Source organism: Diadema antillarum, unplaced genomic scaffold, assembly GCF_040938485.1.
Source record: "Diadema antillarum isolate AM-2024a unplaced genomic scaffold, OU_Dant_1.0 seq00000413_RagTag, whole genome shotgun sequence".
Lineage (NCBI taxonomy): Eukaryota > Metazoa > Echinodermata > Echinoidea > Diadematoida > Diadematidae > Diadema > Diadema antillarum.
Window position 1 is genome coordinate 731,804 of NW_027271399.1, and position 25,604 is coordinate 757,407.

General features: G+C 38.4%; 2 protein-coding genes across 2 annotated transcripts in view; one reads left to right on the forward strand and one right to left on the reverse strand.

Annotated features, from left to right (window-relative positions):
- Window positions 1–831: 831 nt before the first annotated feature.
- LOC139732329 (alpha-ketoglutarate dehydrogenase component 4-like) lies at window positions 832–7,761 on the reverse strand. Its single transcript, XM_071643196.1, has 4 exons — window positions 7,731–7,761; window positions 5,874–5,928; window positions 3,949–4,106; window positions 832–2,724 (listed from the first exon to the last, which is right to left on the reverse strand). The coding sequence occupies exons 1-4, from the start codon at window positions 7,752–7,754 to the stop codon at window positions 2,707–2,709; spliced, it is 255 nt and encodes an 84-aa protein (XP_071499297.1). The 5' UTR covers window positions 7,755–7,761; the 3' UTR covers window positions 832–2,706.
- A 1,841-nt stretch (window positions 7,762–9,602) lies between these two features.
- Window positions 9,603–25,604, forward strand: part of LOC139732305 (uncharacterized) — a 159,818-nt gene continuing 143,816 nt past the window's right edge. Inside the window, exons 1-2 of the mRNA XM_071643175.1 lie at window positions 9,603–9,827; window positions 10,922–11,117. Of these exons, the coding sequence (XP_071499276.1) occupies window positions 11,050–11,117 (68 nt within the window). The 5' untranslated portion in view covers window positions 9,603–9,827; window positions 10,922–11,049. The remainder of the gene's footprint in view (window positions 9,828–10,921; window positions 11,118–25,604) is intronic.

Below are 25,604 nucleotides of genomic sequence, written 5' to 3' on the forward strand. Positions count from 1 at the left end.
TCCTATATCCGCGTTCAAATACAGTGTATAAGTACTTTGGCCATTTGCAAAAATCTTCTATAACGCTCATACACTTGTAATCGTCCATACATGCGAATGGCAAGATAATAGTGATAATAATGATGATAGTAATAATGATAATAATAATTATAGTAATGATAATAAATAATAATAGTAATAATAAATCACATTTACAGAATGCATAACATTTTAACAAATTCTCTATGCGCTAGACATAACAAATACAATCAATCACGACATAATATACATGTATGTCACAATCATATGTGAATGAAAACATTCATGAACATACACAATAATACTGCCACTAAGCAGTCCATCTGTCTATCTGTAATATACAGTGGTAAACATGGTACATGTATGACTATAATTATCTCTCATTATATATTCAGGAATCTACATTAGCATTGGCCTGGGCCCACCAGATTTTTTTTTTCTTCAAAGGGAAGATGTCCATGTTGGTCACCAAATTAAACAGATAGTGCCAAGCCTTGTATAATATTAGTATACATATATATATATATATATATATATATATATATATATATATACACATATATATGCATATACATGTGTATAAGTGTGTGTATATATACCAAATATGTATTGAATGTGATACATATAAGTACATATTTTGATATACATACACACAAATATACTCAGTGTATATACAAATGTATCATGTTAATTGAACATTGAGAGAAAGAGAGGGAGAGAGAGAGAGAGAGAGAGAGAGAGGGAATGAAGGCAAAAGAGTAGGCAAGATACATGTGCAATGAGACATAATTTTACACATACAAAATGCTTTTATATGTTCACATTTATTGCAATTCGGCATGTAAGCGGATGAGACACTGCCACACCCTACAATGAAACAACGAAACAATGTAGAAACATTTATTTCTCCCTTGAAGTAATACTAAGCTGAACAGTTCACTCTGCACAAGAAAAGTAAGCAAAAATCTAGCAGTGCCATGACAAAGAATGTCCAACCTATCAACCATTGGATTTGCTTCAAGATATTGTGACATCACATTTCAATGCCCAAGGTATAAACAATGTACACAGTCACAAGTTCATGGTCGTGTCCTCTGCTCTTGTTGGTATGTGCTACAAAGAAATACTTTCATGGCAATGTTACAGCATACAGGAGATCACGATAATCTCATTCCTCATCCACAACCTGTGAGGTATAAGTAATACAATGTATTTAAAGATAGAAGAAGTATTTTTATATTATGTATAATGGATGTAATATCAGGGTACAATATAACTTTTGTGCCTGGCGCTGAGATTTTGGGTGGCCTGAAATAACAGAAATTTAAGTAACAATCCATTCTAAATCTTATTTACTCAATCATGCCAACAAAAGATATATTTTATATCCCAACATTAATTTTTAGTAGACCTGGGCCACCAGGCCACCGCTAATGTCTGGCCCTGCATACAACTTTATATACTCAGATGATCAACGTGCAGATGAGGAATTTATTTCGAACATTAAAACATGAAGAAATTGTGACTGCTTTTATCATGTTTCGTAGCACAAGTACACGCCAGGAACAATCAGCAAGAAACGGAACTGCTACAATCATATCCCTCCATCAATAGAGCCACAGAGGCAAGATATAAGAGCAAGCATGCGACACACATCTTTGGCTGAACAAGACTGACATTGACGCTCCACTACTGTGCAGAATTGGCGAGCGCAATATTCAGACAATGAAACCGAACATGCACAAGTACAGTATATGCTCGATACACCGTACATTGTGCATTGGGCAATGTACATATATATGCCAACACATTAGCAGATAACAATACTGTACAATGTATCTTACAAATCTGACACACTAGAAGTTGGTAGACAGGGTAAAAAAAAAGTAGATTTAACACTAGTAAAATATGCATGATAACAGGAGGTCCACAGTGAGGTATGTTCCTCCTATTTAAGCTACACGCCGAATTTTCTTGCAACTTTCTTGTAACTCTAACTACAGCGTGCACATCAATGCAGACACTGGGCAACTATAACTGTAGTCGAGCAGATTTTCTTGCCTATATTACTACGACCTTACCATGTAATTTGGCTGCTTCTTAAAAGATGTGTAGCTCTGCCTGGAAGGAGAGCATAAAATTTTGTCTATTGATATTGATATCTTTCTCTCCCCCTTCAACTTGCATAGGATTCTTACATAAATAGTTTTAGATTCAAGTCTGAAAGTTGGAATTTCAAGCATTGTCAGTTTACATGTATTGTTATTGGTCCTGATGCACTTCAGTGGGTCACTAACCATGAAAATGAGTGCACAGAAAAATCAGAAAAGAGTTACATGTATAAGCTCATAGTGTATCATAATGTTTGCGTACACAAAATTCATATGCATTTTCTTTATGTAATTAATAGGCTGACACATGCATATCATCTTCCTTATTTTTCTCATTCCTCATGTTTTCAACTATGGGAAATCAAAACTCATTACATATCTTCATTGGTACATTTGTAGAGTAATGAATTTCAACCTGACTGTTTCACATCACGCATACCTCTAGTACAGACTTTCAAAGTCTACATTAGATCACTTTCAAATATATATATTTTGTTTTGGATAAAACGGTTATATATTACTAACAACAGTTAATTGTAGATTTGCTTGATGTCCTTGAAGCTTCCCAAATTCTTTTTCAGTCTGGGCCTCCTCTCTGCAGAACAAATGGCAAGAAACAGAAAGCGAGAGAGATTTTGATTGAATCATTTCTTTATTCAAGAAAATGTTTATACATAACCAGGTCAATTATCTCTTTAGATAATTGCAGGTACACATTGAACATACAATACAAATAACATCCATAAGATTAATGTGCCAGTATCAACAATACTATTTAACACTAACAATCATTATAACATTTATATCAATTCTTTAAAATATATAAATATGTCGGACGTTTATAGAAACTTCACACTCCGGGCGGACCAATAATCAATCAATGTTCTGCTTTTCTGTTTTCTGATTTCGTTTTGTACAAAATCAAAAACTCCATTTACTTTCCCATTAAAAAAAAAAAAAAAAAAAAAAAAAAAAAAATTCGTGGTCCTAAAAAACTGTAATGAGCCTTCTTTCGGTGTATCTAATTCCATATTACATATACAAATATAGAATATTTGTAAAAGAAAGGCAGTGAAAAAGAGGACAAAAAGAGTAAAGTTACTGGGATGCAAGTAAACAAATTCTAGACAGAAGTGTATGCATTCATGTTTTTGTAATCATTACAATTCTACATGTATGCACATGAGAGACACTGCCAAATCCTACAATGAAACAAAATAAAAAGATTTTTCATTTTCATTCTCTGGTTCAAGTTCACTTCAAGGCTTAAACATGCTTGAACTCCAGCATGATGACTTTGACTATTATAGTGAAGTGCAAAAAATGTAGGGTTACACTTGTATGCAGAAGTTTTGTGACATTAAGTACTGTATTAATATGAGACAATTCTTCACTCCAGTTCATTACTGGCTTGTGCAAATGGTCACAAACCCAATTTGTGAATACGTTTATGAGGTAAAGACTATGAATGACAAGAAACAATTATGATATAGGTGACTCCCGTTATCCTTAGATCTGCAGCTTTCTTTGTTTACATCAAAATTTTGTTATAGCCAACAATAAAGTACTTGACAACAAGGATATCATATTTGGGACCTGGATTTTTATTTTGTTGTAGTGAGAATTTCATTATAACTGTCTTTGTCATAAGGGGAGTGCACTTTCATAGCATATATATATATATATATATATATATATATATATATATATATTTTTTTTTTTTTTTTACAAGGTGTTCTTTCATCCCTGAAATGATGTTAACATTTCTTTACCAAGATCTTTGGGGAATACTAGAGCAATCTGTCATTGACAAACTCACATTTATGAAATCTATCTCTTCCTGTGTTAGTGCCGCCCGCTGGTATTTGGGATTAAGTTGATAGAATTCTAGTGCATCGCCCCTCCTGGAGCTGGCTGGCTTGATGCTAGAGGAGGAGCTTGGGGGCTGAGTGCTCCTGATAGCCACAGGTGGAGCCACTGCAGAGTGGAAAGTGAAAATGTGAACAAGATATTGGGTTAGTTGTGGCTCTCAATGACAAAACACTATACTGTGGTATGTACAGTACTTTGCATGAAAAAACACACCACTTGTTTATGTCCACAGTATTATAACATTTGGTATTGCCACCTGTTACTCATCTTTATTTATTATGTGAAAGTAATGATTATTAGACACTCGTAACTGCAAAATTAACAACATGTGAAAATGTTCGACAAGCAGCAATTTGCAAAAATATCTGTAGCTGAAAATTTCAGCTTGTATAGTGATTTGGAATGCAAGGGATGACAATTCACTCCCCTTTAGGAACTATCACCATAACAGCACACCAGGGCCCCATTTCATAAAGGATGTTAGGATAGCATCTCTTTGCTGGAATGGCAACTTCCCATAGTAACAGCCAATCAGGAAGCTGGATTCCTATCATTACCATGACAACTGCCATTCCAGCAAGAGTTGCTATCATATGTGACCGTGCACCTCAAAAAGAACATAAAGTCGCACATACTGATTTTGCGTGAGGACTGAAAATAAGTGAAATGGGTCAACCTAGCCGAACTTGACTTTTTCATATTTTCTGAAAGAGCGGGTCTTCTTTTACATTATGCTAAAATTTGGTATCATAAAACGGGCAGGAAAGTGTCTTTTTTTAGCAGTTTATCTCGAACATTTTTGGTAGAATAGTGTGATTAGGTGTGTCTTTACAATCCCTTTTTCATTTCTGAAAAACCTTGTCCACACTCGTCACTTTCAACTCTAATAACTTTTGAAAGGATAGTGCTACTGCTTTGAAAGTTGGCATTAATTATGGACAGAATGTTTTAATGAGGCATGCTTAATTTCATTTTAATCTGCTAATCCCTTCATTGTTGTTACTCTGGCGGTTTACTTTCTGTTTTTTGTCCCATTCATCGCACAGCCAGCACGGTTTGGTAAAGATTAAGCGCTTGAATAGACTGTACTTCAGAGCCTCTTTTCTCAGTTCACACTTTTCCTGAGTTTGTGCTTTCTTTCCAATATTTAGATAGGTTAGGAGAGTCCATTTGATTTGAGTTATACATCATTTTAAAGCTTAAAGTCTGCTCTTTCAGAATATGGTCTTAACTAAAAATTCATGCCTGGCGACTTTTTGTTTGTTTTGAGGTGCAGGGTCACATATCAACTTTTTTTTATGAAATGTGGCCCAGGTATATCATGACCAACAATCAATTTTACACCCCAGGTGGGGGGATCATTGCCCCATCAGGCACATTGAGTCCAATGAGCATTTAAACATTTATGTACAATGCCACTTCAAATGTGACTGCATTGCTTGTAATAAGTACAGTAAGACCATGCCATGATGGTAGAAGTGTCATAAAAATTGTAAGCAGAATAAATTTTTTTTTTCAACTTTTATGTTAGTATTGCAACCATGAATACAGATGGGATAGGGTGATGATATCATTGCTTCAGAAGTTCCTACTAAATTTCTTTTCTGCATTGATACCAACAAAAACGTTGCCTTGTTAAAGACATATGAAACTTAAAAGTTTCAGCTTTCTGTCTTTGATGCATGATTTTGATGACACCTCCATGATTCTCGTTTTCTAACTTTACTCATTAAAGTAAAGACAGCTGGAACATAGGGTGAAATTGCACTTTGAATATTCAATGTTGCTGTCATATCGTGATTCAGTAAACTGTAAATTTATTTTTGATGTGATTCAATTACACCCTGGGGGTCTATTAGATGGTGTACATACCTCCTTGGTTTCCTCTGTATCTGAATTTTATCAGGGGTATGTGCGGCATCACAGCCTGTACAGAAATAGATACAAAAAGACAAGTGGTTTAGATTATGATCATGATCATGATCACCATCATCATCATCATCACCATCATTGTTATCTTCTGGACAGGAGGGAAGGATAGTCCATTAGTCTCCTTGCCACACAAACTGAGCAATCTAGTCTGCGTTTAGACAGAAAAATCCGTCTGTGCGGAGGAGTCTTTTATCATTTTTTTTACTTTATTGGTTCTCCTCTGTATAGGATGAGGGGCTTCCGTGAAGCTAGATGCAGTCTCCGTGGAATACATCTGCAACGATTAGATACAGACTGATCTTCGGTCAAGTCTGTGCATGGATACCAGACAAAAATAAAATGTTTAAAACTTGTCCAGAATGTTTTTGAAAATGGCTAAAATGGAAGAAGTGACTAAAGACTCTGGCAGATTATACCAAGCATTAACATTGTGTTTGCTGAAAAAAAAAGAAAACACTTCGAGATTTAGACTGGAATGGGTGCTGAAGTCAAAGAGCTTCACACACACGCACAGCCACAGGATAACAATAACATGGCTATGTTATTTAATATCTAGTTACCTAAACATTTACTCAGTCGCCTTCTTGAAAACATGCCTACGCCTAGACAGAAAGATCCGTCTGTCCGGAGGACTCTTTTATATTTTGCCATTAACGCTGTCCTCCGTAGACAGACGGAAGGTTGCAGTACCCATTGCTGTGTGGATGTTCTTAACCACTGTCTCTATGGAAAATTGGGTGAGGTACCTCACCCTTCTCGATTGCGTCTAATTCACGGCCCTAGGTCGGCAAATTTAAGCTTGTATGGTGAAATTATTTTTTTAAGAATATGTTACACTCACCAGATTAATGAATAATACAACATTTTAGGAGAATTTCAACGTAAAACACAGCCTGTCGCGTCGTCACATTCAAACTGCAGAAACATACACTCCGAATCTATTAGCCAATCACATGCGAGTTAGTTTCTACGTGTTTGTTTTACTAAAACACGTACCTCGCATGTGATTGGCTTAGCAATTGTTACAGATTCAAAATGGCGACTTACTGCTCGCGAACGGCGATGTTGCGATATCGATAAAATTTCTGCATTATAACCGAGGTTATGTGAGTATTTCGATTGCACAATGTGAGAAATTTATCCCAAATATTGCTGCATAATGTGTCATGTCATGTCATACTTGTTTGAATGTAAAAAAGCTGTCTGAAATTTGGTTTATCGTAACGTTTGATCTGTGCGCGACTGCTCCACACAGGAGCCGCAATCATTGACTTCGGTCTGTATACGGAGGGGATCCGTGAAGCCAGACGCAGTCTCCGCGGAACAATCCCCGACGGACAGATACAGACCGATCTTTCGGTCAAGCCTACGCCCTAAGTCACTAGTGTTTATTTTGTCCATGCCATGTAAGATTACCCTGCCCATACTTGAATCATATCGCTCCACTCATGATGATAGTGGAGAGAAAACAAGTTAAGCTGCCAAACTGTCAAAGACAAAGTCTGTCTGAACAAGGCAATGAACTCAGTCAGAGTCATATACAAGGGTCGGGGATCCTGACCTTGCAGGAATCTGAACGTATCGGACTGAGCAGCTTCTGACGTTGTTGTACTCGAGTTGTAGAAGAGTAGCCTATAGTCTGATAAATGAGGAAAAGCTCCCTCATCGCAACATTATACATACTGGTAAAATCCCAGGATCATAAAGGCTGCACAGTTAAGTAGTATTTGGACCAGCTTGACTGATTGAGACTTCAAGTTTCGGATAAAACTGAAAAATGCTAGTAGAAACTCTTACCTGGATAGCCCTGGTGACCGACATTATGGAATTCTTGCTATGTACTCAATGTCTTCGTTCTGCCGGTGATGGCGGCATTTTGCTAATCGTGTCTGCGGACCACAGTGTGCGGACTCGCAAGAATATTACCGGTACTATACTTGTAGAACATGTTCTTATTTTCTGTGGTCTGACTGTGGTCTGACAAAAACATTCTCAATTCAAATTTTTCAATTCAATTCAATTTATTTGTTCTCGTTTACGAAGTGAATCGAAATTAATCTCTGTCACGCATGGCATTCTGGAAAGTGCAAATTTTGACATTTTGTTTTAACGGGTTCTCCGGAAATCATCAACTACAAACTTCATTCCAATCGCCACGAACAAAAACTGATATAAATACTCGTTTATTCCAAGAACAATCATAGACTGGAACTCACTCCCATCAACAGTTTCCAACATCACAAACAAGGACTCCTTTAAAGCAGCAACCCTACAATACATCCAGGAGCAAAGCAACTAGACCCCACACTTCTCTCTCCGCGCAATTTAACACCAGCGCACCCAATGTCCGGTTGGCCCCTACTAAGGGGTGTTGGACAGTACACACGAAAAAGAAGAAGACCACATTTAACAGAACTTTGAATATGACAGAAAACTTAAAGGCATAAAGTGCTATAGGCCTACATGGGCAGTTCTAAGATCAATGCTCAGTGGAAAGAAAAATACAGCAGATAGCTAGAGTGATATAATACATAGATGTAGATAAGAAGAAATGAGTATAAAGGCCTGCACAAATTTTAATAGATACAATGAAACGAGACCTGTTGATGTCAAACAAAAGCAAGACTTCACTTTTAAAAGTCTACCTCCATTTTACATACATCCGCTCTCATAGATTGATTAATGATCATTTTGAATTTTAATTGGGCCTACATTTTGGAGATAGATATCTTTATTATGTCTTACCTTCCAGCTTTTGATTATTACTCGAAGATGAAATAGGTTGATATTCATTTATTGTCAATCTGCAACTTATACATTTTGTTCCTTTTCGGTGACAGAAGGAAACAAACATGTATAGATAGTAAAAAAACAAAAAACAAAAACAAAAAACCAAAAAAAAAAAAAAAAAAAAAACACCACTATCCAATTATACACTATGGTGAATAAACATATTTATTTCTTGTGATAATCATATGTACCGCTCAACGCAGATTACCAATGTTATGCACGACAATTCTCCACAAGCCTATATAGCACTAGTGTCTAGCAGGTACTAGTATCATGTCGGGGATCCATATTGTCGAGTCGTCAGCAAAGTTAGAAATTGCGAACAGATATCTAAAGAACTACTAGTATTAAAGATAATATATCAACTTGTTGTATTTGATTTCAGTGCATACTTTCATTCCATGACGTAAGAGACAAAATTTGGCCAATCGTTGGGCATCACAGCTCATAAGAACAGATTAAAAATAAAAATCATAAAGAAAAAAAAACAACAACACAACAATCAATGAGGGTCCCCCACATGGTTATTGCTGGAGGCGCCTGGGTCACCAAAAGAATTGGAATTAAAAAAAAAAACAAGAACAAACAAAAGAATACAAACTATAGTTACGGGTTGGCTGCAAATCGTTTACTTTCCCTTGAGTGTCGAGTACACAAAGACACATTGTTGCGGAAAGCTATTTTGATCTTTAGGATGCGTCCTAAGCGATATTGATCAACAGTTCGTACCGACCGTGCTTCGTGTATAGGCCTTTTTTTTCCCACGCAGGGGAAAAGTAACGTAACGGATAACATCATCCCTCCCTCCGCTCCCCGCTCGCTCAGTTTCCCTTCGTTCACCGAAAAGTCATTCATTGGTCTTGCGCTACTCTAATTACATCGCTCGTCTGACTGCGCGAATGTGTTGTGCGATCAGTCAGATGAGATCTGCCAGAGAACGAGAGTTTTAAAGGCGCAAGAAACGAAGTAGAGAGGTATCTGCAACTTTTTGTTCAGGTTTTCTGACGGATACAGATTTCCATCCTTCGATACAGTCTATAATATTCGACCTCGCAGCTCGAGACCCAACAAGGGAAATGCTCAGTCCCACCAGCTGAAGATCGCGTAAGTAAGAAAAATGGAGTCGACACATAATGTACGTAAAATTGTTCGTTGTTTACTTCTGAGAAGTAGTCACTAGACTATAGGGCTTCCTGCTATTGCAAAAAAAGTGATTCTCTGGGGAATCAATGATTGTCACATAGAGTCATAGACATAGTGGAGTGTGCACTCTACCTCCAACAACACTAACAGTAACGTTACAGGACTGGATGTTTTAAAGAGGCAAACATTCATTGGCTGAGTATGGGCATAGCCATAATATTCATGAAGAATTAGATATGATTGTAACATGAACTTAAGTGTCATAAATATATCCAATTTCCACCTGATTTTCTTTTAAAGCGCAGTGATTGTGGGTTACGCCGGTTATGTTATGCAGTATGCACAAATATCTTATCAATAATTAAATGCAAAATAACGAAAATTGATAGCATGGTGATTGACATCTTTACAGTTGATTACAGGAAGTATCGGTAATAATAAACTTAATAATGAACAACTATTTTTAATGGGAAATGGTGATGATAATACTTAAATAGCAATGGTACTAAATTTTGATGAATGCTGTCAAGATTATTAATGTGTCTGGTGATGATTATGACATAAGGAGAGGTGCCAGTGAGTATGAAGTGTTATGAAATAAAGATGATGATTATTGCTGTTTGTGAATGATAACATTTAGTGATAAGTATACTGCTTTTACTACTACTACTACTACTACTATTACTACTACAGTGATGATTATGATAATTATAAAAACAGATGGCGATAGGTACTGATGCTGGTGATTTATTACTATCAGTGATATTTTCTGTTGTTTTATCCAATTATTAGTGCTATTGATATCCATATAATGATTATTATCATTAGTTTTAAAAAGTATACATAACAAGATGCAAAAACATGTGTACAAATGTGAATATCTCTGTTTGTAATGCTTGTTGTACTCACCAGACATAAAAGTAGCATAGTACTACATGTTCAGATGTCCAATACTTTACAGTGACGGAGTTTTGCTTGCCAAATAGACCTTAAAAAAAGAGAGAATATATTCTAGTAATGTTTCTTTTCTCCATATCATTTCACATTATTTCCAGTTCTGGCATCAGCATGAAGATCGATAGAAACCTGCAATTCAGATGATGGTGCCAGTGGTGAATGTGCATATCAACAGTAGGATGTTTTAAAGCTGTTGCGTGTAAGGTGAGGTGGTGTCCGTGGCTGTATGGAACCTCCCAACATGGACATCACATTTGCTGAGTTCACTTGTAACCTACCCAGTGGATCATCAAGGTATGATGTGACTTATTAATTTTTTTTTTTTGACATCATCATAACATTTATCACATGTCTAGTTTGGAAAGACTTTTTTCAGTATTTTTGTTTCTTTGTTTGATAAATCCAGGAAGTAATGAGCCAAGCTGACATGGAATACATAAATTGTTTAATGTAAATTAAAGAGGATAGTGGCATGAATAAGAGCTTCAAGTAAATCATGTTTTTTTGTGTGTGTGTGCATGTGTGTGTGAATGTGTGTTCTGATTTTGATTTACATCTAGTCACTGCATATCTGACTCCCTGAAGTGAATTTAAAATATTTGCATTCATTTAGCAACATACTGATTTGTGTACCTGTTACTTTCTACTTTTGTGACATTGCATTTGCTGCATTACATGGTGCAATTCACCAAAGTTCAAGTTAGATGTTGTTTTTTTCAAATGTAATGGAATACCAAAGAGAAACACAAATATAAGATTTAAAGGAAAAGATGTGTTTGCACCCGTGAGCAACTGTTATTTAGCAGGTTCTCCATAAAATTGTTATACAAGTAATTGTCATATTTTGTTCTCGAGTCTCTCCCTGCACATCTACACTTCACTGCACTCTCAGATTTTCTTGTCACGTGTTACGTATTGTGTAGTCCAGTGCTGTAATGCAAAAGTGTCACAGCCCCTATACTGTCAGACGTGTTGCAGTCCATTCTTGCCAATGCTGTTCCTTGTATCAATGTTTGGTGTCTTAACTATTTGTAATAGCCATGCCCTTGTTGAGCCAAGTACATGCAAGAAGAATTAGATTCCAGAAAGCTGTGTTGTTTGTATACAGGGAATCCCTGCATTGTCCTGTGCTGGAGCAGGCGGGAGTCTGCATCACTGAGCTGATTATTTCAATAGAGGGCAGCAAACCAGTTCATGTGATTGATGGATCAAATTGTGCCTTGCATGTAGAAGTGTTGCTTATTATCAGTGTGTGCCGGTACTTCCATAAGCTTTGCTTTGACAGAGGCTTAGTTGCATGTTTGAGCAATAAATTTGTCACAAAATCAAATTACCAATTGAATTATGAAACTCATCATACAGCATCACCTAATTGGCATCATAGTCCATGGGCCAAGACCCGAAAAATGGGTTGTTGGTACCATCTGAGGTGGCACAACCTTTTTGGTGTCATTTTGTTTGTCGGGCATAGATATGCTTATCAAGCTATGATAGCATTTCCAAATGAGTAGCTTAGTCATAATAAATGAATTTTTAACCAATTTGGTCTCGTATTTATATCCCTATACTTCTGAATCGAAACTAAACCGCTATACAAAGAAGAGCACTGCCTTAAGTATGTCCACAGGTGTTCTGTTGTAAATGCGGTGCGCTTATTCTTTATTCAAGGCAGCGAAGGGAATATCCAAAGGGTTATGATGTCCACAGCTGTCACGCGGTGCGCTTAGTTCTTTATCTAGACCAATGTACCATTATCATATCTAAAGTTCCTCATAAAAGGGATTATCTATACTGTTTTTATACTACACTATCAACAAATACATCAGTTTTAAACAAAAATCACTCTGTTCATTTACAATATCATTCATTATAATGTATCGTAGTGTACCGGTACATTGTTTTTTTTGCATTATCTTATATTGTTGGAGGGAAATAAAGCGACATTGGCGTGGTATCAGCGTTTTCACCGTAGCGTTTTCACCGGAAAATGATAAATGATTGAAAAATACGGTAAAATTCACTAGGAATTACTTTTGTTGTTGTTGTTGTTTTTAGATAAAAGGATATACACTGTATCATACACTTTGGATATTCCCTTCGCCGTCTAGAATAAAGACTAAGCGCTGTGGACATCATAACCTTTGGATATTCCCTTCGCTGCCTTGAATAAAGACTAAGCGCACCGCGTTTACAACAGAACACCTGTGAACATACCACAGAGCTGCATTTTACAGCTCTATGGAACATACAGAAGACAGTGCTCTTCTTTGTATGGTGGTTAGTTTCGATTCAGAAGTATAGAGATATAACAACGAGACCAAATTGGTTAAAAATTCATTTACTATGACTAAGCTACTCATTTGGAAATGCTATCATACATGTAGCTTGATAAGCATATCTATGCCCGACAAACAAAATGACACCAAAAAGGTTTTGCCACCTCAGATGGTACCAATATCTGGCCTGGCCCATGGACTATCACGAGTGATTTCCATTGTTATAGAAAATAAATTCTTCAATCAAATTGACTATGTATTTTTTCTATGTATTTTTTTTTTATACTTATGAGTGTACTGTGATGATATCAGCATATTTCATTAAACATGTAGCCATTTGCACTGACTTTTTGTTATAATTTCTGTCAATTTCATAAAACAGTAAGAGATACACTGGATTGATACATTTGTAACTATCAACTAGAAAACATTAATAACTAATGAGCTAAAGCATAGAATACAACAACTGGGTGAATAGGAAGTAAAATGTTATGAGCTCTCAAAGAATGTGAAGGTTTTGAAAAAATCTGGAATACACCGTCTTTATTAGTTTATCTATATGTCAATTGAATATAATTTTGCTGATATTCTTTTGCTTGTGCACTCACATTGAATGTGCTTGCCTCACAGTGTAGATCATCTACTGCACTACAAATTAATTGCCCCTTCATCTTTTGTGTGAGCCTCCATTGAGAATGTGAAGCATTAGTGCCATTCAAGATGAAAAAAAAACCCCAACAACAACAACAAAGAAATTGAGACCTGTGAAGAAACAGAGCGTTGACTGCAAATTTGTGCATATTTTGGCATTATTTTTCTGCTTCAGGAGCTTACCACTTGTTCAGCCGGTATTAGGTTTCTTGAGAGAGAAGAGAGAGAGAGAGGGCTGCTATGAATTTCATGGGGCCAGCGTGGCGTTACTTTAGACCGTCCAGCTGGTTAGCAATTCTGATGAAGTTTTGAGGCACCGTGGTGTTTTTTCCTTCAACGTCTGTTGGCAACACTGCCAAAAAGTCAACCTCTAGAGGCTTAGGTTTCTCACAGATGGGAACACGAGAAGACATCATTTGCAAATCTTATTACCCAATTACTGATATGCGTGAAATAAACTGAGAGTAGCCCTCATGTGTAAATTGTTGCACAGGGTCTAACAGATAAGGCTATTTGTAACTTGAAGTGATATCACTCACTATTGAACAATTGAATCCTTTACTTCATAACACAGACTCTGCCATGAGCAAATTCTTTGACAACTTGAAGTGAATATTCTGCAATGTGATGGGGCATTGAAGTAATGGTTTAATTTCTGACTGACAAATCCAAAGAGCTTAAAAGCTGTTGTAACCCACTACTATATGATCATCTCCTCTCAAGTATACTCATTTTTTTTGGATTTTTTTTCTTCAGAAATATAAAGATTTTATGATGTTTTGCCATCAGATCCTCAAACATTGTTTTCTTGAATAACAGTATCATTTGTACATTAAAAAAATGACTACTGTTGGAATATGATGTGCATTGGCTGATGTATGACTAGGCAAATGTCACAGAGATGTGCTACAATACTTGCTTGTTAGATATGTGATGTACATTGTTCATGCAACTTTGCAGATTGAGGAGTATGAGATGCATTCTGTACAATGATGAAATATCATGCATCAGGACATACTTGCACTTTCATTCCACATCAGGGACTTTCATCATTGCAGAAGAATTGTACTTTGTCAAGGTATAACTGATTATTATGAGAGCATACAGTGGTACATCTTGCAGTCACATTCAATCTAGAATGGATGGGCTTTCACATTAATAGGGCTTTGCCTTCAAAGAGCGGAGAAATGATGAAAGTTGTCATTTAAACTCCCCTCGTTTTATTAAATGCATCAGGTATCATGTTTACTCATCTCTTGTAAAAGGTATGATATTTGCTCTTTGTAAGAAGTATTTTCGCTTAAGGTACTCTGCACAGATGAAGGGCTTTCCCCTCCATCCACACTGAGTCAGATCAAATGTTATCTGTTAGCACTCTTAAAGGACAAGTTCACCTTCACAGACATGTGGGTTAAGTGAATGCAGCAATATTAGTAAAACACATCAGTGAGAGTTTGAGGAAAATCAGACAATCCGTTCTAGAGTTATGAACTTTTGAAGTTTCTACTCACTGAAGGCTGGATGAGAAGACTACTATAGCTTGTGATGTCACATGAGTACAACGATATAAAGAAAATATAAAGAAAAGTCAACATATTTTCACTTTCCTCGCTTAATAAAAGGTCTTTTGACTTCCCTCTTTCAGAAGGCAAGGGGAATAATATTACCCTTAACATACGTCCGTGACAAGTTGAGGAAATGTACACTTTTTTCAAAAGGTAAATTTTTGTGAAATGTTCTTTTTATTTTCCTTATGTCGTTGTACGGCGACGCATATGACATCATACACTAGAGTAGTCTTCTCATCCAGCAGTAACTGCGCAGATACTTTAAAAATTCATAACTTTTGAATGGATTGTCCGATTTCCCCCAAACTTTCACTGTTGTGTTCTACTGATATTGTTGCATTCACTTAATCCACATGTACAAATGTATATGAAGGTGGACTTGTCCTTTAAAGGACAAGTCCACCTTCATAAGGATTGAGAGAATGCAGTCCCCATATTAGTACAACACATCAGTGAAAGTTTGAGAAACAATTTGGACAATCCCTTCAAAAGTTATGAATTTTTGAAGTTTCAGTGCTGCCATCACAGAATGAGAAGACTACTGCAGCTTGTTACATATCACGTGCGTAGAACGATATAAGGAAAATATAAAAAGAAAATTCAACATATTTTCACTTTTCTTGCGTATAATAGAGCACTTGACTTACCTCATTCAGAAGGCAGGGGAATAGCATTACCCTTAACATATGTCAGTAGCGAGTTGAGGGAATGTGTTCTTTAAAAAAAAAAAAATGAATTTTAGTTGAATTCTCTTTTTCCTTAATACTGTTTTAGAGATACATGTGACATCATACGCTGTACACATAGTAGTCTTCTCATCCAGCAGTGACTGTGCAGAAAATTCATAACTTTTGAATAGATTGCCCAATTTTCCTCACACTTTCTGTGATTTGTTCTACTAAAGGAATATTGCTGCATTCACTCAATGCGTATGTATGTATTGAAAGTGAACCTGTCCTTTAACCTGTTGAGGATGAGTCCCGAGTATACTCGGGCAAGTGACTATGGGAAATGCATGTTTTCGCAATGTGGGTTAATACATAGATACAGTTTATGTACTATGTCTTCATGTGTGTGTTTGTGACCGTGAGTGTGTTTCTTTCTTCCCCTGTAGTATGAAGGTATAGTAGAGTTGCCAAGTCTTCCTGATTCCCTGCAAGAGGCTCACTGAAAACTAAAGTTGAAATTTCTCTGGACAATGTATTTACTTCTTAAACTTAATAAAATCCACTCCAAAATTTTATCAATTTTATCAAAAAGAGAACAAAACAATACTCTGCAGGACAGTGCAAGAATGATAAAAAATGATAAGAAATAAGGAAGTTATGACATTCTAAAACTTTAAGATTTTTTTTGTCACAAATGTACACACTAGTAGTTATGTACATATATGTATGATGTACTGTATGCATGGCTGTTTTAATGTGTATGTACACAGGTTGACCAGATTCATGGAGAACATTCTACATGGTATAGATATAGTACATACAGGCTGACCAGATCAGTGGAGAATTTTCTAGGTGGTATACAATGTAGATATACAGTACATGCATGTAACAGGAAATACATTATAGCTCACTCAATCCAGAATGATTTCACCCATTCCAGAATGTTCTGGGAAGTGCTAACATATTTGGCTGAGTGAGGCACTGTCCCTGTAGCCCAATGTGATTGGTAGTTATTCTTGGCAATGATGTTTTGTACATAGATAGGCAGTGAGTCATCCAGGATTCCTGGAACTTGGACTAGCTAGTAGGTTGGAGAGAGTTATAGAATGTGCTAGAAGGGGGTGAATGGATAGTATATAAGCCAGAGAAATTCTGCAGTAGGCAGAGTACCCAACACCTCTGCTCTGAGAGTTACGTCACTTCTGGCTCTGAAGCGACTTGTTATAGTCAGTCCTGTGTTACCTGCTGACCTGTTATGTTTGTGGAGATAAGGCCTGGGAGACATTTTGCCTGCAGAGAATTAATGTGCCTTCATTGGACTCCATACTTTAATGTCAATGGACATTGCTACGGCAAAGCTGTGACGGGCTGGATTCCTAGCTGGACAATATAAAGTGAATCCTCATTCAACGCATCGACTGGACGTGGTCGTTGGATTCTGCGCATTTTGCTGGGAACATTATACTGTGGATCTATTGTGGACATATACCCTGGAATTATAACGCGGACTATTGTAACCTGTGCCTCCGGATATACGTCGCAGGAATCATTCATCGGTGCATCGCGGATCATTCATTTGTGCATCGAACATCGTATCTGGACACTATCAGGGAACTGTAGCGACTTTGTGATAGTTTGGACGCATGTAAGTGATTCCATTACCGATTTGTAATTGTTTCTATTGATCATTGTTGTACTGATATGACGCCGATTACTAGTCTGTACCCACAATATTACTGTTAATAAACCGCCTGAACATTAGTTGATTGTTTCTTTTGTGCGATCATTCTCAGTGTGATTTTGGTCGTAACAAAATTGGGGGCTTGTCCGGGAAGTGAATTTAAAGCCAAAACTTAGAATTTGGAACGTTCCGGAATCCAGAATATTAGTACAGACAAAATACCAGTTGAGTTGATTGTTCAATTGTATATTGTGTGTAATACATTGTGACAATGTCAATCAGTACAATGGATGTTCAGGCATTTGTTCAGAGGACAGATTTGTCCCTCAGAGATTTGCAAAGGTTACGCAAATGTGATTTGACCGCTGTTGCACAGCATTTAAATGTTGATGTTCCACAAGGTGTAAGAAAGGCAGAGATCCTTGACTTAGTAGCTGGTCACATGGAGCTCAAAGAAGAAATTGACATTCAAGATCGAGCTCTAATTTCAGATCAAACGAGGCTTGAGCTTGCTAAATTGGAAATGGAGAAAGAGAAGATGAGATTAGAAATTGAAAGAGAAATTGAAATGAAGAAACTTGAGCAACAATTGAAATTGCGTGAGATGGAATTGGCTCATGCACAGACTGTAAGAACTCAGGAAAGGGCTCCCTCTGAATTTGATTTGGCAAAGAACATTCGATTGGTGCCAAAGTTTGAAGAAAACAGAGTTGATGCATATTTTGTGTCATTTGAGAAGGTGGCTAACAGTTTGAACTGGCCACAGGAATTTTGGCCCTTGCTCCTTCAAAGTGTGTTTGTCGGCAAAGCAGCCGATGTGTACTCATCTCTCTCTGAAGAGCAATCACGTGACTATGCTACAGTCAAGAAAGCAGTGTTGAATGCTTATGAGTTGGTGCCAGAGGCGTACAGACACAAGTTCAGAAATTCGTACCGCAAACCAGGCCAGACACATGTTGAGTTTGCTCGTGAAAAAGAAATGATGTTTGATAGGTGGTACAGATCCCTGAAAGTGGATCAGGACTTTGATAACCTACGTGAGGTTGTTCTCTTGGAAGAATTCAAAAAGAGTGTTGCTTTCAGTGTGAGGTCACATTTGGATGATCACAAAGTGACAAGTTTGCATAAAGCAGCCTTGATGGCTGATGAGTATGAGCTGACCCACAGAAATGACAACAGACCACCTTTCAGGAATTTCTCTGGAAATAAGAGAGACAAAAATCAGTCGAGCAATCCAAAGAATGCTGGTCCTGAAAAAGGCACGAGTTCTGACACTTCATCGGCACCAAAGCTTCAATCTGACAAAGGGTCCAGTACAAGTGCAAATGTCATCAAATGTTTTCACTGTAACAAGACAGGGCATGTAAAGTCACAGTGTTGGAAGTTGCAAAACAAAACAAAGAAGGACTTGGGATTTGTTATGTCAAAAAGTGTCCTACCCGAAAACAGTGTCCCGTTCAGTGAAACACAGGCCATTGAAAGTCAATCTCCCAAATTCAAAGATAGGCTGAAGCAGGTGGATGAGAGCTATCGTAGCTTTTTGTTTGATGGTGAGGTGACCCCATGTACCTCTGGTGAGGCAGGTAAGCCAGTGGTCATCCTGCGGGATACGGGGGCCTCTCAGTCGTTGATGGTGGATGGTGGTATGACTTTTCCACCAGATAGTGCAGTGAATGCAAAAGTCTTGATTCAGACTGTTGATGGCAGTTATATGTCAGTGCCACTGTATAGAGTGGATTTGAAGTGTGACCTAGTTTCTGGTCCTGTGACTGTTGGAGTTGTTCCTGAGTTGCCCATGGCAGGGATTGATTTCCTGTTGGGGAATGACTTGGCTGGGGACAAGGTGGTTGCGTCTCCAGTTGTTTCAGATAAACCAGTGGTGGTTGCTGAAACTGAGCAGTTGCAGGAGGAATTTCCTGGGATTTTCCCAGATTGTGTTGTGACTAGGTCTCAGGCTCGTAGAGCTGTTCAAGATGATGCGGATTTTGTTGATGTGGAGGAGAATTCCGGTGTTTGGTTGGCAGAAACCTTTTTCAAGGATTTGAATGATGGGGTTGCTGTATTAGGCTCCAAGGCTAACAGTGATGGGCTGTTTAGCAAGTCTTCCTTGGTTGAAGCACAGCAGGCAGACTCTGAGTTGAAAGGCTTGTCTCAGACGGCGTGTTCTGAGGCTGAGGCTGAAAAGGTCCCTGAGTGCTATTATGTCAAAGATGGCATTTTGATGAGGAAGTGGAGACCTCCCCATAGGCCAGCTGATGAGGATTGGACGGTGGTCCGTCAAGTTGTTGTCCCTCCTAGTTACCGCGGTGAGATCTTGAGGATTGCTCACGAGTTACCTGTTGGCGGCCATTTAGGCGTCAGAAAGACAAAGGATCGGATCATGAGGCATTTTTATTGGCCAGGGTTGAATGTGGATGTGGCTGAGTTTTGTAAGACTTGTCACACATGTCAGGTGGCTGGTAAACCACAGCATTCAGTGAAACCGGCGCCATTGATTCCGATTCCTGCGTTTGAAGAACCATTCAGTCGGGTTCTAGTCGACTGTGTTGGACCTTTGCCTAGGACTAGGTCGGGTCATAAGTACCTCTTGACAATCATGGATATGTCTACACGGTTTCCAGAGGCTATCCCATTGAGAAATATCACTGCTAAGACTGTGATAGATGCTCTAGTGCAGTTTTTCACTAGGTATGGGTTGCCCAAGGAAGTGCAGTCTGACCAAGGGTCAAATTTCATGTCAGGCATATTTCAAGAGGTGATGTATCGTTTGGGTGTGAAGCAGCTGAAGTCGTCAGCTTATCATCCCCAATCCCAAGGTGCGTTGGAGCGCTACCACCAGACCCTAAAGACAATGATTAGGGCATTTTGTGAGGAGTATCCCGAGGATTGGGATAAGGGCATCCCTTTCCTGCTGTTTGCAACGAGGGACTCCCCAAACGAGTCGACGGGTTTCAGCCCATTTGAGTTGGTGTACGGTCATGAAGTCAGGGGCCCACTGAAGCTCATTAAAGAGAAATTCATGACGGAGGATGATGAGGTCCACCTACTTGACTACGTGTCAAAGTTTCGTGAAAGGCTTTCAAAGGCTTGTGAGGTAGCTACGTGTAGGGAACACTTGAAAGTGTCACAAGACTCTATGAAGAGAAAGGCAGACAAAAATGCCAAAGCCCGAACTTTCAACCCAGGTGACAAAGTTCTTGTACTGCTGCCCATACAAGGTGAACCACTGAAAGCCAAGTTAAGTGGCCCGTACTATGTCAAAAAGAAACTCAATGATGTGAACTATGTGATCAGTACGCCAGACAGACGCAAAGATCAGAGGGTGTGTCATGTAAACATGCTGAAAGAGTACTATGAGAGAAAGGCTGGTCAGCCGGTAGGCGTAGCTCAGGTGATAGAAGAGGAAGTAGAGGAAGAGGGAGAAGCTCAAGGTGAGCATGGAAGTGAGCCCTCTAGTGCCAGGTTGTCTAACTCAGAGATGTTAGGGAAAGTAGATGAGGCACTGAACTACCTACCTGAAAATCAGAGGAAAGATGTGACTAGTCTGTTACATGAGTACAAAGAACTGTGTAAAGACAAACCAGGCTGCACCCCTCTGGCTGTACATGTTGTTGATGTAGGAGATGCTGACCCTATCAAGCAAAACCCTTACAGACTAAACCCGAGCAAACTGCAAAAAGTAAGGGAAGAGGTTCAATACATGCTAGACAATGACATAATAGAACCTAGTAAAAGCAGTTGGAGCTCCCCAATCGTCATGGTGCCCAAACCGGATGGGTCTCAAAGATTCTGCATAGATTACCGAAAGGTGAATGCCGTGACGAAAACAGATTCTTTTCCCATTCCCAGACTTGAAGACTGCATTGACAGGGTCGGAAATTCTGCATATGTCAGTAAAATAGACCTTCTAAAGGGATACTGGCAAGTGCCCTTGACTGACAAAGCCAGAGAGATTTCTGCCTTTGCTACACCAGATGGCTTGTTCCAATGCAAAGTAATGCCATTCGGCATGAAAAATGCTCCAGCCACCTTCCAACGGCTGACAAACCAAATCATTGCTGGACTTGACCACTGTGTAGTATACATTGATGACATCCTAGTGTACAGTGACACATGGGAGGAGCACATTACACACTTGCGGCAACTTTTTGATCGACTCCAGGAGGCCGGATTGGTGATTAATCTGGCAAAGAGTGAATTTGCAAAGGCCAAAGTGGTGTATCTCGGGCATGTAGTTGGTCAGGGACAAGTATTGCCAAGAGAAGCCAAGGTAGAGGCTATACTAGGCTTTCCCATCCCCAATCCAAGAAGGAGTTGCTCAGATTTCTGGGCATGGCTGGTTTCTACAGGAAATTTGTACCGAATTTCAGCACTGTAGTCACCCCCCTAACAAACCTGCTGAAGGGCAAGGCAAAGTACACCTGGACTGATGAGTGTCAAAGAGCCTTCGAGAAACTAAAGGCAGTCCTTGCTAATGAGCCTGTTTTGGCAGCTCCTGACTTCGCAAAGCCATTCAAGGTGGCAATAGATGCTAGCGATGTAGGAGTGGGAGCGGTTTTGCTCCAAGAAGATGAAGAAGGCACTGAACGGCCAGTTAGCTACTTCTCAAAAAAAACTGAATGCATACCAGAAGAAGTACTCCACAATTGAGAAGGAGGCTCTGAGTCTCATCCTTGCCCTCCAGCAATACGAAGTGTACTTGACAAATAGCAAAGGGGAGATCACGGTCTATACTGACCACAACCCCTTGGTCTTTTTAGACCAGTTCAAAATGAAGAACAACAGGTTGTTCAGATGGAGCATGATGACGCAGCCATATGCACTCAAAATCAAACATGTGGCAGGCAAAAACAATGTAATTGCCGACGCTCTGTCAAGAGTGTAACATGAAGAGAGTATCAAAGGTGAATGGTTTTCACCGCATATCATTTCCAGTGTATGTGTTTAGCATATTCATTAATGTGTGCAAAATAGTTTGATATGATTGTATAAGCTCCAAGAATCCAAGCAATATCATTGTAAATGGTATCCATGAAAAGAGAACATGGAATTAATACAGCTATCCAAAAGGCATGTGATAGTATGTGATTATTGTAGCTTGACTTGGATTTTATCTCATATTCACTATAGATAATAATGAGAAATTGTGAAGGTAAAAGAAACCCTTGCTACGGCAAGGCTTTCTTTTTCCCATGGGGGATGGTGTCACAAATGTACACACTAGTAGTTATGTACATATATGTATGATGTACTGTATGCATGGCTGTTTTAATGTGTATGTACACAGGTTGACCAGATTCATGGAGAACATTCTACATGGTATAGATATAGTACATACAGGCTGACCAGATCAGTGGAGAATTTTCTAGGTGGTATACAATGTAGATATACAGTACATGCATGTAACAGGAAATACATTATAGCTCACTCAATCCAGAATGATTTCACCCATTCCAGAATGTTCTGGGAAGTGCTAACATATTTGGCTGAGTGAGGCACTGTCCCTGTAGCCCAATGTGATTGGTAGTTATTCTTGGCAATGATGTTTTGTACATAGATAGGCAGTGAGTCATCCAGGATTCCTGGAACTTGGACTAGCTAGTAGGTTGGAGAGAGTTATAGAATGTGCTAGAAGGGGGTGAATGGATAGTATATAAGCCAGAGAAATTCTGCAGTAGGCAGAGTACCCAACACCTCTGCTCTGAGAGTTACGTCACTTCTGGCTCTGAAGCGACTTGTTATAGTCAGTCCTGTGTTACCTGCTGACCTGTTATGTTTGTGGAGATAAGGCCTGGGAGACATTTTGCCTGCAGAGAATTAATGTGCCTTCATTGGACTCCATACTTTAATGTCAATGGACATTGCTACGGCAAAGCTGTGACGGGCTGGATTCCTAGCTGGACAATATAAAGTGAATCCTCATTCAACGCATCGACTGGACGTGGTCGTTGGATTCTGCGCATTTTGCTGGGAACATTATACTGTGGATCTATTGTGGACATATACCCTGGAATTATAACGCGGACTATTGTAACCTGTGCCTCCGGATATACGTCGCAGGAATCATTCATCGGTGCATCGCGGATCATTCATTTGTGCATCGAACATCGTATCTGGACACTATCAGGGAACTGTAGCGACTTTGTGATAGTTTGGACGCATGTAAGTGATTCCATTACCGATTTGTAATTGTTTCTATTGATCATTGTTGTACTGATATGACGCCGATTACTAGTCTGTACCCACAATATTACTGTTAATAAACCGCCTGAACATTAGTTGATTGTTTCTTTTGTGCGATCATTCTCAGTGTGATTTTGGTCGTAACATTTTGAAAACATTTCTTGACCAGTCCTTATGAATACTGTATACCTCATATATTTCGCGAGTCTAAATTTTCGTGAATCAGGAATCCCCGATGATTTTGGGAGAGGTTAAATTCGCGATCATGGAGTCCTGTACTGAACGGAGAAATGTAAATGCGTACGTCACATCCACATCGGGATCAGAGTCAATATTTTCGCGTGCCTTTAATTTCGCAAATAGCACCTGACTCACGAAATTCGCAAAAATAAAAACCTTGCAAAATATCCAACGTATACTGTATTCAGATGAGTGGTTGATGTCATGCCCTCACAATATTTCATGAATGGTTTCAGGGCAAATTTTGTCAAACTAAAATGGGAGATATTTGTCATTTTTGTATATGATATGAATATCAAATTGCAGAGCATGACATCTTCAACCTGCTAATTTGAATATTCAAAACAACTGGTCAAGAAGTGTTTTCAGAAAAATTTTGAAATTTCAGAATGTTATAACTTCCTTAAATACTTCTTTCAATGCTATCATTTTTGCACCGTTCTGCAGGTATTGTTGTTGTCTTCCTTATGAAATTGATATCATTTTGGAGTGGATTTCTTCTCTAACAAACTCACAAAAGCCTCCCTAACCGTGGGTATTATTTTGGCATTTTTACATTGCATTATACAGATCTATAAGTACAACTCTTATCTTCCTGATTGGTCTTTGGAATCTCCCTGCTCTTGATATGGGAATGTTGACAGCCCTGTTAACTAGACCATTTTTCTCATAAAGACTGATGCAACGAATGTGTCTTCATAATATACCTTTGCGGCTAAAAGTATGGAAATCTGTACATTTTTGTTCAGAAATATAGTGAAAATGTGAGAATGAACTTGAAATGAAAAACATAAATCTAAAAATTTTGAATATCTCGCATGAAGTGAGGTTGATAGTAATGATACATGTTATTTTTACTTACAGAATTTGATTGTGAAATCAATCAACTTTCATACTTAAGCCAGGGCTGCACACTAACCCATTTTTTCTACTGGTCCGACCTGTCTGTCGAACCAGCAGGTACCCAGTTTTTCCATTTTTTACTAGTCCATTCCTGAAAAAGTTACAGGTCCAACAGTGATTTCTACTGGTCCTGGACTCTTGGACCAGTGCCAGTGTGAAGCGTTGATTAAGCCTTTACTTGCAAATAATATTTTGTAAAAATACAAACAGCATCCAATACTGTATACGCTATATATTTCGCGTGGGTTTTATTTTCGCGAATTTCGCGAGTCGGGAGCTATTCGCGAAATTATCAACACGCGAAAATATTACCTTCCAAAATGAATCCCTTGCCTTGATGATACGAACATTTCAGTACTAGTATACCATGTCACGGCTTACCGAATAGACCATACTGGCTAAGCTTGTTTACGCACGTCCACGTCTACTTACGAATACTGTACTGTAGAGAGCCAATCCATTATCGCAAGGGGACCACTCGTCAGAAATCTAATAGTTAGCGCGATGGACTTAACCACTTCAAAAATGTTGAATTCTAACTTACTAGTTCGCAGAGTTTGGTAAGTTTTTTTCATGCAGTGTATAACTAGTATCATTCTTATTTGCTAGTA